The 14,066-nt window shown below is 48.3% G+C and overlaps 2 protein-coding genes across 2 annotated transcripts in view; one reads left to right on the top strand and one right to left on the bottom strand.

The window, feature by feature from the left end:
• Positions 1-9,702, top strand: part of LOC135814758 (5'-nucleotidase domain-containing protein 1-like) — a 13,547-nt gene extending 3,845 nt beyond the window's left edge. Inside the window, exons 5-13 of the mRNA XM_065327926.1 lie at positions 27-109; positions 987-1,092; positions 1,593-1,767; positions 3,016-3,068; positions 4,573-4,617; positions 5,082-5,206; positions 5,541-5,660; positions 7,384-7,458; positions 9,022-9,702. Coding sequence (XP_065183998.1) covers positions 27-109; positions 987-1,092; positions 1,593-1,767; positions 3,016-3,068; positions 4,573-4,617; positions 5,082-5,206; positions 5,541-5,660; positions 7,384-7,458; positions 9,022-9,225 — 986 coding nt within the window. The 3' untranslated portion in view covers positions 9,226-9,702. The remainder of the gene's footprint in view (positions 1-26; positions 110-986; positions 1,093-1,592; positions 1,768-3,015; positions 3,069-4,572; positions 4,618-5,081; positions 5,207-5,540; positions 5,661-7,383; positions 7,459-9,021) is intronic.
• Positions 9,703-10,123: 421 nt separating this feature from the next.
• LOC135813434 (MAM and LDL-receptor class A domain-containing protein 1-like) overlaps positions 10,124-14,066 on the bottom strand; it is a 63,556-nt gene continuing 59,613 nt past the window's right edge. The window contains exons 77-83 of the mRNA XM_065326531.1: positions 13,621-13,869; positions 13,100-13,178; positions 12,564-12,688; positions 12,149-12,239; positions 11,534-11,621; positions 11,243-11,260; positions 10,124-10,636 (exon numbers count right to left, since the gene is read on the bottom strand). Coding sequence (XP_065182603.1) covers positions 10,490-10,636; positions 11,243-11,260; positions 11,534-11,621; positions 12,149-12,239; positions 12,564-12,688; positions 13,100-13,178; positions 13,621-13,869 — 797 coding nt within the window. The 3' untranslated portion in view covers positions 10,124-10,489. The remainder of the gene's footprint in view (positions 10,637-11,242; positions 11,261-11,533; positions 11,622-12,148; positions 12,240-12,563; positions 12,689-13,099; positions 13,179-13,620; positions 13,870-14,066) is intronic.

The raw sequence follows: 14,066 nt of genomic DNA, 5'->3' as shown, positions 1-14,066 counted from the left end.
CATGCGCTTCGTTCCTTGCATTGCAGAGCACTACTTCTTTTTCGACAACTACTTTGACTCGCCGGCCATTCCGATCCTGGCCGCTCTCATTGACTGGACGGATGCGAAGGTAGGTGAAATGCCGTCGCGTTTCCAAGTGTGCAGATCACCTAAGGAAATGAAGACAATTTGAGAGCCTGGCCGAGCTGTCAAGCGAGTGCATGTGTGTCGTTAGCAGTCCATGCGTCATACTTCTGAAGTACATGTATAAACAATAGTAAGAGGACGAAAAAAGTGTTTTTCCTCCTCGCTTCACGCACTATTAAAGCGATCATCAGAAAACAGTAACTGTTGTTTGATCCAGCTCTGCCTCTCGGTATTGCGTACTCTCTTGGACAGCCTGGAACCTCTCTATTTTTAATTAGATGTATATGTGAAATGAGGTTTGGTGTGCTGGGTAAAACTGCTAAAAATCCACATGATTTAAGACCAGGTGGTGTTTACTACGCCATGGTGATGTAGGATGGCAATCAAGTATGGCTGACAATGGGCACCGGAAACTGGCAGGGTGAACCGGCAGACCTTTGTTAACTACAACGTGCTTTCCCAGATGCTCGAAGTCACACTGGGCAGGATTCATCCTTGCTCTTCTCAAGGAGGAATTATCCCCTTTCCATTTCTCCCATGGCCTCAAGTTTCTACCTTCTCCGTAAACTGCAACTTGACACGTTTTCTCTGCACTGACATTATTCACACTGAGCTAAGTCTTACTACTAGTCTAGTAGTTCGATTTAGTGGTAGCAACTTCGGCGATGATTTGGTAGGAAAGTCAGTCAGTCACGTGTCAAGTCAAGTCGGTGGAAAAGCGCGAGCTCCAGTGTGCGGTGCAAACCCTCTCCTAAGTTTTAGTTGACGGAGGAAGTAGCGTAAACATTGCCTTTTAGTTTCTGCCAACATGTTTGTTTGTGTCGGCTTGTTTTGTTTTTCTGTCATTGTTCTGTATTCAGTTGGAACATAAGTGGGAACCCGGTGCTAAGGAGCGTGACTATTCTGATATTTGGACTCCACTTATCGAGGCATTCAACACCACCTTCCGCTGTGGAGCATTCAAAGGTTCGTGTTTTAGTCAGCTACGTGCCGCGCCTTGTCAGGACTCTGATTTTCATCTGGTTGCAGTGTTCTTTCGCACTGTGGACATTCCACCGCACGCTGTTGAAAGGTGAATCCTTTCCTCAAAGTCACTCCGGCCGGTACATGATTGCCATCGACATGTGTTGCAAATTGTACAAGCACAAGTAAAGTATCGTTGCCTCCCCCCCCCCCCCCCCCCCATTCATTTTCTGTTTGTGAAGCGACTTCGACTGCAGGGTATCACCATTACATTACATTGCAGCAGTACATGTAAATGTGAAAGGAAATAAGGAAATATAAAATGGTCTTGTAAAAGACTATTGCTGCCAACAGCACGGGTGTATTTGTTGAATCTTCCCCTTGACTATGAGTATCATGGCGAGAGACATTGCAATCACTCTCTTTGCTTTGGGCATTAGTCTGAACTTGCTTGCTTGCTCATCACAGATTTTATTTGCTTGATTGCATTACCGTTTGTGCAGAGGGTACCGGTGGCTTCTTCCCAACATTGCAGAAAGATCCGGAGCCTTACGTTCGGCAGGTCACGCCCGGAGCGCGCCGCTGGTTGGCTGAGTTGCGTCGACAGGGCAGCCAGCTGTTTGTGCTGACCAGCTCACACTCGGACTTTGCCCATTTCCTGCTCGACTACTCTTACGGGTACGTAGAAACAATTATTACTATCACTGGGCAGTAGTTGAAACAGAGCAACCCCTGTGTTTTGAAACCACTCTGTTGTGTTAAGCCAGCACCTGGCTAATGAGACCGGTCAGTTTTTTACGGTAATAGGATACAAACCATGGTACAGCCGAATGTCACTTATCCGACCACTTCGGGAATCAGGCATGTCGGATAACTGGATATGTTGGATAACTGATATCATTTTTTTATGTGTATATATGGCTGGATTTCACTGATTTATGTACACAATACCCAAATATTACATTCATGAATTGCTCCATGTACACATACATGTTAGCATACTTGACCACATCTACTTCAAGTAAATGCATATTGCACCGTATAATAATTATACAAAAAATAATGATATTTTTTTTAAATTTTACTGTTGAGAGTCATAAAATTACCACTCCCGGGCTTGTCGGATAACCGACGTGCTCGGATAACTGGCAACCGGATAAGTGACATTCGACTGTACTAGAGTGTAACCTGTGTAAGACCACCGCTCAAGGGACCTTCAAATGTGATCTCTGTAACCAGGTGGTCTTCATATCCATGGTTATTTCAACTTATTTGACTGGAAATAGCATCCCTTGGTCCTGGTTGCGGACAGGTGGTCGCCTTATCCGAGTGGTTGCCTTGACAGGGGTTTTTTTTTTTACTGTGCCTGCATTTGAAATTTTGAACCTGTATTAAAGAGAAATGTTCCGGACTGTCCAATAGAGTGCGGCAGAGGACCAGCACTGAGCTTATCAGTTATCACTTGAAATATTTCTGTTGCAAAATGTGCCACTATTGGAGTATTGCACATTGCCCTGTAGATTACAACTGCCAACTGTTTGTGTCGCTGGCACTTGCTGCTGATGTGCCAATTCACGCAGTGATGCACTGCACTAAATTGATCGTTCCCTACTGCTGCTCTGGCTGAACACCTTTACACTGTGGGGATGTAAGCCAGCATCCGGATGTTCTCATCACTGTTGTCTGATGATGGCCTACTTGTGAGTGATTGTCGGAGTCACGGCAAGTTATCCCTCCTCTTCTGGTGTTGCATTTGAACCTGTGTCGACTTGAAAGACCACCTGTCTCAAAAGACCATTTCTAGACTATGCACAACGGAGTAGTCACTACGCATGGATTTCATTGTAGCTGTGACTGCTGCTGTCTTGTTGGCTAGGTCTTATAGTCCTCTGCGCTCTGCACCCGTCTCTCGTTTTCTTCCTTCAGGCCGTCCTGGCGCGAAGACTTTGCTGTGGTTGGTGTCAATGCCCGGAAACCTGGTGAGTGGGTCTTGTTTGGAGTGTGTTTGCTGCTACTTCAAACTACTAGTGTACAATCATTACTCGCGAATAGCAAGGTCCCTGGTTCGAGTCCCGGTGGTGTGACTGATGATTTTTTCTTTCTTTCATAGCTGGCTTGCAAGTGTTGAGTTTCGGAGAGAAAAGAGCAGTACGTGGCATGAGGCCTCTAATTTCCTAAAACTTTGAAATTCTTCGTGAAGTCCAAATTTGAAATTACTAGTGTACAATGTATGAATTTACGTGAGGCCCGCCAGAGAGCGCATGTAGTGGAGATGAAACAAATTATTTGTTGTGCCACCCCCACCATAAGCGCTCTCTGGCCGACGTCATCCGCGACAGCAACATGACTCCAAGTCGTAGGTATTGATTGGCGAATAGAATTTCCTCCATACAGCACTGTTTTTGACTGGGAGTCATGTTGCCGGGTGTGAATGAGGTTGGCCAGAGAGTACATATGGTGGAAGTGGAACAAATTCACTGATAAACAGGCCGAAAGCTGCTGATTGTCCTCGTGTTACTAGTGTATAAATTATGTCAAAAACAAACCCTGTGTCCCATATCGGGTCGCATTAAAAAAAAACTAAGAAAATTAGAAAGATTTGCTGTATGTCGTTACTTAGCTTGATTCTTGCAATATGGTGAAATCCGTACGGGAGGGGGGGGGGGGGATTATTTTAGAGAGGGTGGTGACATATTCAGCTCCTCCAGCAACGTCTGACAAGTACAGTAGCTTTGGACTACACTGAATACCCATTCTTTTTACCGTAGTATGTGTTAGCTGACATCACCAGCAGGCACCAAGATTATGTTTTCGCCTTCTGAACTATGCGCAATGTACACATGACTGTACAGTACTGGACCGTTGCTAGTTGATATGTTGACTATCACGCCCCTGGTGAGGCTGTGTGAAATACCCCCCCCCCCCCCCCCCTGCCTGGGTTATAGTCTGGCAAGGGATTGCATTGTTCAATCATCTATCAACTTCTCATGCTAGGTGTAGTTTGTGTCACTGCGGATGTGCCAATTCAGCCCGTGTAGTGGTCTTTTTGCTGGGGAAAACCCTTCCACCTCACACCCCGCCCCTCTCCCTTTTCACCCGCTCTCATACTCTCTGCACCTACACCTTTAATAGCTGACATATTTCTCATCTTCGTTCACTGTTCTACCACGCGGCACAGTTTATCTATTACGTGTCTTGGTTTGTTGCCTTTAGTTCAATTGGTTACACTGCTGATGGGCCCATGCCCAAATATTTGGTGAATGAAAAAACTCAAAAGGATTGCGACAGAGAGACCATTTAGTATGAACGTTGAGACTGAGCAATACCTCTGAACCACTTCGTACAGGGCCATGCTTATTTTCACGCCGGCGCTTGTTTTCCCGTATGTGCTCTTGCTGGTACACTGTACACATGTTCAATGTGGTTTATTCTGCTTTGGGATTTTGTCACTCTGCTTGTGCTTGTGCGTGTGACTTTGGGCAGGTTTTTTCGCTGAGCCGCCGTCATCGCGTCCGTTCTTCTCTCTCAGTGAGTCCTTTCTCCCATGTTTGTGTTTGGCATGCCAGCACAAGCACACACGCGTGCACGCACGCACGCGCGCGCGCACACAGAATGCTGTGTGCATGTTATCAAGAGTACACGAACGAGCGTGTAACTGCGCATGATGTAGGTTCCGAACTCTGGAATTTGCTGTCTACGTCATTTTTTGATGATTTGTGGAAGCTGCGATTCTAAACAATCTGTAACATCAGTACAGCTTGCGCTGCAGTTTGTACTGTACATTGACGTTGAAATGACTTTTAAAAGACACATTGCAATTTCCCGACATGGTCTCAGCTGCACACTCTAATTTTTTTAATTCTCACGGTTTGCGTGAGACTCGGCTGGAAGCCAAGTTTTCCGCGTCCGTAGGAACGCCACCACCCTCTTGGATCAAGGCGCAGATGCAGCTCCTAAGCGGTGGATCTCCTCTTGGTGTTGTTCTATTACAGATGATCACTTTGAGAAGGTTGAATGCTCCGTGTCTGATCTCAAGCAGAACATGGTCTTTGCACAAGGCAACTGTGCAGGGCTCAATGAATTCTTTGCTCGCCTCACAGGCAAGGAATCGCCCAAGGTACATGTGTGTGTGTGCACGCGCGTGCACATTTTGTTGTCGACGTTGTTGTTGTTGTTGTTGTTGTTGTTGTTGTTGTTGTTGTTGTTGTTGTTGTTGTTACTGCTGCTGCTGCCGCTGCCACTGTTGCTGCTGCTGCTGCTGCTGTTGCCGATGCTGTTGCTGTTTTAATGCATTATTTCCTTATGCAGAATCTGAATAGAGTGTGCACTGTGATTTGGAATGTACAGTACGGATCGAGGAGAGCTTCAGTTCCCCTTGTCCAGTCTTGTACACTGTACACTGTACTCTGACAAATTTGCCTTGCCTGTGCGGCTTGATTGTGCTTGCTCAGGTTGCGTACTTTGGCGACAGTATACGCTCCGATGTCCTATGCCTGAACAAGGGTAACTGGGACCCCGTAGCCATTGTGGAGGAGCTGTTTGTTGAATCACCCAGCAACATTCCACCTCGGGTAAGCATCGTTGTACTTTGTAGCTCTGTTCTTGATAAGTAATGCTGCGTACGTGTACCACTTCCATTACTTTTAACGCTCTTGTTATTACGAACTTAGAAGTTGCGACTTCGGCGGTAATAGTCATGAAGTTGATTGTTCCAACTAGGAACACACGCTTCTTGCCGAACTTGACACTTGACTGACTCACGACTGCCATCCGGAGCACACGAGGAGCACGTCGCACCTTCCACTCGGCAAACCTGCAAGAAAGCACCACTCCCTGCTCAATACACGGTGTTTCGGGGAATTCACCCCTCATCAGTTGAGCTTGAGTAGGCTGAGGAAGATTGTGCCTGAAAAGCACCACTTATATACTGCTCTCCAGGCCAAACCATCACCAGGGATACAAACTTACAGAGACGCTTTGTTTCCAGCGCGACAAACACCTCGTGAAGCTCCAGGTAGCAGCGTGAGTCAGAGTCGCTCATGGAGTTGTGATAAACAGACGTTGAGAGCCAGTATAGCTATTCGCAACGCTGTCACCTCCAACAACTAGTCGCACGTCCGCGTGAGGGACAACAATACGAACTTAGAAGTTGCGACTTCTAGAAGCTTGTGAGCAAGAAGCGTGTGTTCCTAGTTGGAACAATCAACTTCATGACTATTACCGCCGAAGTCGCAACTTCTAAGTTCGTATTGTTGTCCCTCACGCGGACGTGCGACTAGTTGTTGGAGGTGACAGCGTTGCGAATAGCTATACTGGCTCTCAACGTCTGTTTATCACAACTCCATGAGCGACTCTGACTCACGCTGCTACCTGGAGCTTCACGAGGTGTTTGTCGCGCTGGAAACAAAGCGTCTCTGTAAGTTTGTATCCCTGGTGATGGTTTGGCCTGGAGAGCAGTATATAAGTGGTGCTTTTCAGGCACAATCTTCCTCAGCCTACTCAAGCTCAACTGATGAGGGGTGAATTCCCCGAAACACCGTGTATTGAGCAGGGAGTGGTGCTTTCTTGCAGGTTTGCCGAGTGGAAGGTGCGACGTGCTCCTCGTGTGCTCCGGATGGCAGTCGTGAGTCAGTCAAGTGTCAAGTTCGGCAAGAAGCGTGTGTTCCTAGTTGGAACAATCAACTTCATGGCTCTTGTTATTATTTATTTTTTATTTATTCAACATCTCCTGGCTCGCTGTACGGCTGCCAATATTTATGAGAAGTCGGGTGGTAGCCAACCACGGCGAACTAAGCAATAAGGAGAGAAACAAAAGAGAGTACTGCAATATTCCCCGTGCAGCTGTGGCAAGTACACTGTGCTGCTGCTGCTGTCTATGATTGCTGCAGTTTTTTAATTTTTTTTAACTATAGCAGACTTGTGATGTGATTATGGATGCACTCGATTGCATGCTCTGGACCGACCCAGTTTTGAATATTCACCAATGACCGTTGTTGTTGTTGTTGTTGTTGTTGTTGTTGTTGTTGTTGTTGTTGTTGTTGTTGTTGTTGTTGTTGTTGTTTGTTGTTGTTGTTGTTGTTGTTGTTGTTGTTGTTGTTGTTGTTGTTGTTGTTGTTGTTGTTGTTGTTGTTGTTGTTGTTGTTGTTGTTGTTGTGGTTGTTGTGGTTGTTGTTGTTGTGGTTGTTGTGGTTGTTGTGGTTGTTGTGGTGGTTGTGGTGGTTGTGGTGGTTGTGGTTGTGGATGTGGTTGGTGTGGTTGTGGTTGTCGTCGTTGTTGTGGCGGTGTTCACTTCAGGTCCATGTAAGCAATTCAGTTCAAAACGGCAATGGCTGTTCATCACCGCCACTGGCTAAACGTGCAAAGATGGAGGTGAGTGTCTCTAGGGCTAGGCTAACCTAGGGTGGGCTGGCTTGGCCTGGCCTGGCCTAGCCTGGGCTGAGCTGGGCTGGGCTGAACTGGGCTGAGCTGGGCTGGCCTGGGCTGAGCTGAGCTGGGCTGGGCTGAACTGGGCTGGGAGTGTGGCCGCGGTTCTGACTCGGTGGGCACACTCTGCACCAAAACTTCATGTTAAAAGATGTAGTTGGCGTGAATGTGAACATGTGTGTCTGCATGCACCAGTCTACACGTCACACGAGCTACACGTTTTGTCAAGGTGCACTCGGCGTGAACGTGAACTTGCGCATCTGCATACTCATGTCAACACTTGGCATTGCTGTATGTGCTGGCACTCACTTATAAACCGGTAAAGTACGGTAACTCTTCTGATCTTTTAAAGGATCAGTCGGCTGATTTTGTCAGTTCTTTGAACAAGATTTCCTGAGGTGACTCACATGTATCAGAGTCTCTATCAGATGTTCAGCATGACACGGGTCAAAAGCCCAGCATGACACGGGTCAAAAGCCCAGCATGACATGGGTCGAGCTGGCCACCATGGGTCGACTACATGAAGGGCCACCAAGGCCAGGAGCCAGCTCACCAAGGGCTAAATGATCCTGTTTGCTGAGGATGCACCAACCCTTGCCAGGGCCGGCAACCTGTCCGTCGAGGACTAAAGTGTGCTGCCCACCAAGGGCACATGAACGGCCGCCGAGGCTAATAACCTGCCCATTGAGGGCTAAACCCTACTACCCTCCGAGGGGCTTAAGCGTTCTGCCCACCATGGGTATACTGCCCACTGAGAGCGTCCACGACTACTGCCTGTCAAGAGCCAACGCACAGCCACCGAGGCCAACAACCTGCCCACCATGGACTAAAGCATGCTGCCGACTGGGGCCGATCACATACTGCCCACTGAGGGCATACGACCGGCCGACAAGGCCGACAACTTGTCCACCGACCCACCGAGGCCTGGCACAACTGCCTGGCGAGAGGCATCACACCACACACGTACATTATAATGCGCGCTTGCACCCCACACCGCAGGAGAGAAAACAAAGCAGCAGCCGAAAGAGCAAAGGCACGCGAATCCAAAGGGCGGGAGGGTGGGTAAAACAAAAACTGTATCTTGAAATACCAAGAAAGCAACAGCAAAGGAATGCTCCTCCACACCCAGGCAGCGCAAGAATGTGTGTCTTCCGATTTTTACACCATGAACATTTTGCCAATTCGCAAACCTTGCATGGACAACCATGTGACATATGCTCACAGCACTATGCCAATACAATGAATATTGCCTGTGTGCATGAGCTAAGTAGGCTTTGTTTGCGCACACATCTTCCTTGCTGTTGCCTGCAATACAGTCATTTCCCTTGACTCTTGTTGTTCTAATCAATGTGCTTGTACTCAATGCTATATTTTCATTCGAGCTTTGTATTTTATTTTGCTCTGTGTCCTGAGCTCGTACATGTACTGTATGTAGTTCTTCTCATGGTATCATCTGCTTTGTGTTTTCTATGCTGGGTATTCCGTGCTGCCCGCTGACGCTTGTCGCAGGAGAAGAGTATCAACGGAACTGACGTAGATGCCGACTTTGATACGCTGCGGTCGAGCGCGTGGGGGTCGTTCTTCGCGCACGATGGCGGTGCAGATACGCTCTGTGCGAATATGCTGCAGGAGCGAGCGTACGCTTGCGTGCCGTGTCTGCCAGAAGTCGCAGCATCCCACGAGAATTCGTCCTCCGGAGAGCATACCGGCTGATCAAGATTGATTGTGGCTAGGTGTCTTTGGTGGCAAGTACTTGTACACACAGCTCAAGCAAGGCACACTTTGGCACACGGGACGTTTCAGACTCAGTTTTTTGTGTGTAGCGCCCCTAATTCTGAGTAGTATTTATTCTATTTACTATTCCTCTTCAGATTATTACCGTGTGTGCGTGTTCGTGTGTGTGTGTGTGTGTGTGTGTTTACCTAGTTTGGGTCCATGGTTTGTGCCCCGCTGGTGTTACATTGTGAAATTGGCAACACATTCTAATGTAAGGAAGGAAACATAATGGATATGAGTTTAAAAGAGTATCCATATGCTCCTTTCCTTGCTCTATTTATTATTGGCTCAGTATCCCAGTTTCACATTCTAACGTGTCATGCTTTTCTCTTCACCTAGCTCTTTTACAAATTATTCACATTTTAAAGGCAATTTCCTAACTTGCCCCCGGAAGAGTTCTGTACTGCACGACTATTCAACGAAGTGCCCATTCTGTGTGATTGGCAAGGTATGTGGTGGGTGAGTTATTTGTCTACGGGTGTTGTCTAAGTTTTGTGCGGACTACCTAGGAGACTCCCTCGATTTATCCTAAGGCCTGTGGAGAATCCGTAAATACAGATACAATACAATACTACCGAAACACGCCACCTAAACCTAGCAATAGTGGTTGGCCCAGCGAGGGCCTGCAGTGAGGAATGCCAGTGAGTGCAGTGCGGTCATGCAGTACATGCTCACGCCATCACCCGTCATGATCATGTGTATACAAGTGTGGAATACGCCCCCGGCATGCCTGCCGTCAAACAGGCGGCTGCATAACTTACACACACGCCCACCCGCACACACACACACACACATGCCCGCCCGCACATTGGCATCACCATCACGGCCCGTGCAATTCGTTTCAACTGCTATTAACGCGTGTGAATGTTAACATTTCGCTGACAACGGCGAGAAAATAAGAATACTTGTCAGCTGAATAATGATAATACTACAAATGGTACAGCGTGAACCGATACAGAGGGCCAACGTCTTGCGCTGTGAACAAATCGTGCAGATCATAATAAGAAAGTACTTGAAGGATAGACAAACATGGCGAATCCAGTGTGGTTTACCGGCAGGCTTGTTCAGCACATAGCAGAGAAGATTGTACAAAAATTGCTCAACTGAGTTCACAGCAGCCTGCGAGATAGGAATGATGATTTGTCGTTGTGTGTGTGTTTCCGAGTTGCTTGTATAGCGTCAGTAATGTATTCTGCTGTCTTTAAGTCTGCAGCTGCATGGCGGGAACTGGCTCGTAGAGTGGATCGCCGGCCAGCTCACTCTGGCCTAGCTGATCACCAGCTCCGGCACCGTAACCGTCCATGGCACCGGCCGTATCGTACATTGGGTTTGACATTCCCAGCTCCTGCTGTAGGTGACAGGAAACCCGAAATACACACAGAAGAGAGCTAAGTACAATGTACAACGTAACTAACAATGCTCTTCCACCACATCTCCACCACATCTCCACCACATCTCCACCACATCTCCACCACATCTCCACCACATCTCCACCACATCTCCACCACATCTCCACCACATCTCCACCACATCTCCACCATCAGATCATGCATACTGGTACTGGTAGGTGAGTCATAAAACAACATGCATACCATCTCACTACTCACATCCAACTGCTAGTACTACTGTGATACAGTAGTACTAGTAGGCAACAAGCGGGTTCTGTGACAGGGGGCGTCCTGCCCCAAAAAACGGGGCATTATTGAAATGTGTTGTGTACATGTGGGTTGTACACTCGGTCCTATTCGGTTTGTTGCCCCCACACGACGGTCAACATGAAAGTCCTATTTGGCCATATTTGCATGAAACATGTTGGCACTGCACCCAGGTCTAATTATGCAGCACTTCACTAGCTGGTTCAGGAGTGAGGTAAACGGCAGCAACAGCTCTGCACCAAACAAAAATTATCTATCAGACTTCTCCTCTGTGCGAGGGATTGCCATAGGCAACTTACATCATCACCGAGGGCGAACTGTGCACACAGATTGTCCATGACGACGACAGGAAAGGTGTTGGGCAAGGCCAAAATGCACACAAACAGAGCACAAGCAAACTGGTGAAGTCAATCGAACAAGACAGGCATACTGCGTCATGGTGTGTGGGAAGAGAGCATGCGGGGCTTTGGTGGACCTTGTCTATCCGTCTAAGTACCCCCCCCCCTACACACGCGCACACACACACACACACACACACACACACACACGCATGCATGTACACGCATGGGGATGCACTCGCCCACACTTACCGCTTCTCCGCGGAAGCCATCGTCTTGGATCTGCAGACCACCAGAGTTTGGCTGTACTGGACGAGGGCGTCTTGGTTGCCCAGATGATCTATGTACAGCGGCAAGTGATGCAGACACGCATGCACATTAATTAAGGCAGCATGGTGTCAGAGGGTTACAGCGCATATTTCAAGACTGTACCAATCTGCATGACACACTGCGATTATATTATAATGTAGCGTGCATGCCGACAGGTTCTGTGAGATAGGTAAGCCTTTGTCTGCAACTATAGTGTAGTAGTGCGCAACTGTCTGCGTTCACATTCTCCATGCAGTGTGCAATATAGCGGCATGTTCAAGGATATGATGGCCTAGCAGATGAATACCAGCAGCACACACCGTGCTCATAGCAGTTTGCTTCGCAATTTGATCAGTGTGGGACATTTTATTTCCAAAAGGCTGCCTCTGGCTTACAGTACAGACTTTATAAAAGAAAGATAGCGAGGGTGGAGAAAGAGTGAGTGAGAGAGAGAGAGAGAGAGAGAGAGAGAGAGAGCATGGGTATGAGCACGAGCAAGAGAAGGCCGGAAAGACAGACAGGCCGAAGGAGAGAGAACAGAAGAGAGTTAAACCTTACCGGGATGTCATGAGGACATACGCTGCCACTAGCACAACGATCAGCAAGAGGACACCTCCCATGACTCCGATCAAGATGTAATATAGCTGGCCTGCAAGTCAACAAGAAAAGCGCATGGATCAGGAACTACTGCGTCACTGGCCGTAATTCTGTGTAGTAGTATTCTGCATTCAATAATGGAACAGGTAATCCGGTGACAGCCCAGCACTCGAAGCATTCGGACCGTCAAGCACTGGGGGCTAGTCAGTGGACACTGCGGTCAGGGAAGATACCTGACCGCACTCTGGTGTAGAGTGTTGTTCTCACTGCTCTGCGCCGCGCCGCCGCACAGTACACACACTGTGCACATCTGTCAGTGCTCCGCCTAGGACAGTCGTCCCTCAGTGTCTGGTCACAAGGCACACACGTGACTTACTGTCGCTGGTTGTGGTACTCTGCTGTTCTGCACCGGGGCCTGTGCCAAGACCACCGCCTCCAGCCGCTGTGGTTGTCTCACCAGTGTACTGCTGGCATCGCGATCCCGTGGCGTCAGCGGGGCAGCTGCAGAGAATTTAGAGACACACGCACGCGTGCGCGCGCGCACACACACACACACACACACACACACTTTAGTGTTACAGCACCATCTAAGCAACTGGTTAGCTGCCGCAGTTTCACGACTTTCCAGATTTGCTATCAATAGTGCCATAGTTGTACAGACTTGCTAATCTGATGGTCATACGCAATCCACTTCAACTTCGGATGGTCATGCCCAATCCACTTCAACTTCGGATGGTCATGCCCAATCCACTTCAACTTCGGATGGTCATACGCAATGCACTTCAACTTCGGATGGTCATGCCCAATCCACTTCAACTTCAGATGGTCATGCCCAATCCACTTTAACTTCGGATGGTCATGCCCAATCCACTTCAACTTCGGATGGTCATACGCAATGCACCTTCAACTTACTTGCACATAATCGATTGGTCCAAGCCATTGTCCACACACGTACCGCCGTGGAAGCAGTAGCCAACAAAGCAACGGCTTGCTGTCATGACCAATTGACGGGAGCAAGAGCAAAACAAGAAATGTACACCGTGTTAGGCATTGTCAGCAGGTTGGGCTATTTTTGGAATATCCCCGTAACGTCAATCCTTGTGACTGTATTCTTGACACACTGGCACAGGACAGACTCACACACGTACACACACATACACACACATACACACACATACACATGCCTGCACGCATGCACCCCCCCCCCCCACACACACACATGCAGCATGCATGCATGCATGCACACATGTTTGCACATACACACGCGTGCACGCGGGGGCACCCACCCACACGCGCACACCCACACACAATTTAGTGACAACAGACGTGTCACATTCCCATTGTGCTGCGTGCAAGAAGTCCGGAGGAAGAATTTCTTGCATTTCAAGAAGTTTGCCGTGTGAGCAGTTGCACTATTTGTGAATCTCTCTTACGTGCTGGAGTAATAGGAACAAGCTTGGTGGATCCATCCGAGAGAGTGATGATGTTAAACTTCTCCGAGGTGATCGCATCGGTTGGAGCTGTTGTGGGCACCGTGAAAATCTTGGGTGAGGTGGGGCAGTCCGCCTCGTCAGAGTGATCCACACAGTCAAAGAACTTTCCGTCGCACTTGGCACTGGCTGCTATGCACTCTGTGCCGTCATAGCACATGATCTGGTTGGGTTGACAGCCTTGCACGTATGCTACAAACACAGACAGACAGACAGACAGCCACCCGTACACGCACACACACGCGCGCACACACACACACACACACACACACACACACACACACACACACACACACACACATACACTGATTGACTTCAATGCGATCTAGATACCAGTGTTCTGTGCCACAGGGTGACTTGTAGTAGGCTGCATGCGACGACTGTACATA

Source organism: Sycon ciliatum, chromosome 4, assembly GCF_964019385.1.
Source record: "Sycon ciliatum chromosome 4, ocSycCili1.1, whole genome shotgun sequence".
Classification (NCBI taxonomy): Eukaryota; Metazoa; Porifera; class Calcarea; order Leucosolenida; family Sycettidae; genus Sycon; species Sycon ciliatum.
Note: the sequence above shows the minus strand (reverse complement) of the source record. Positions and strands in the feature narration are given on the sequence as shown.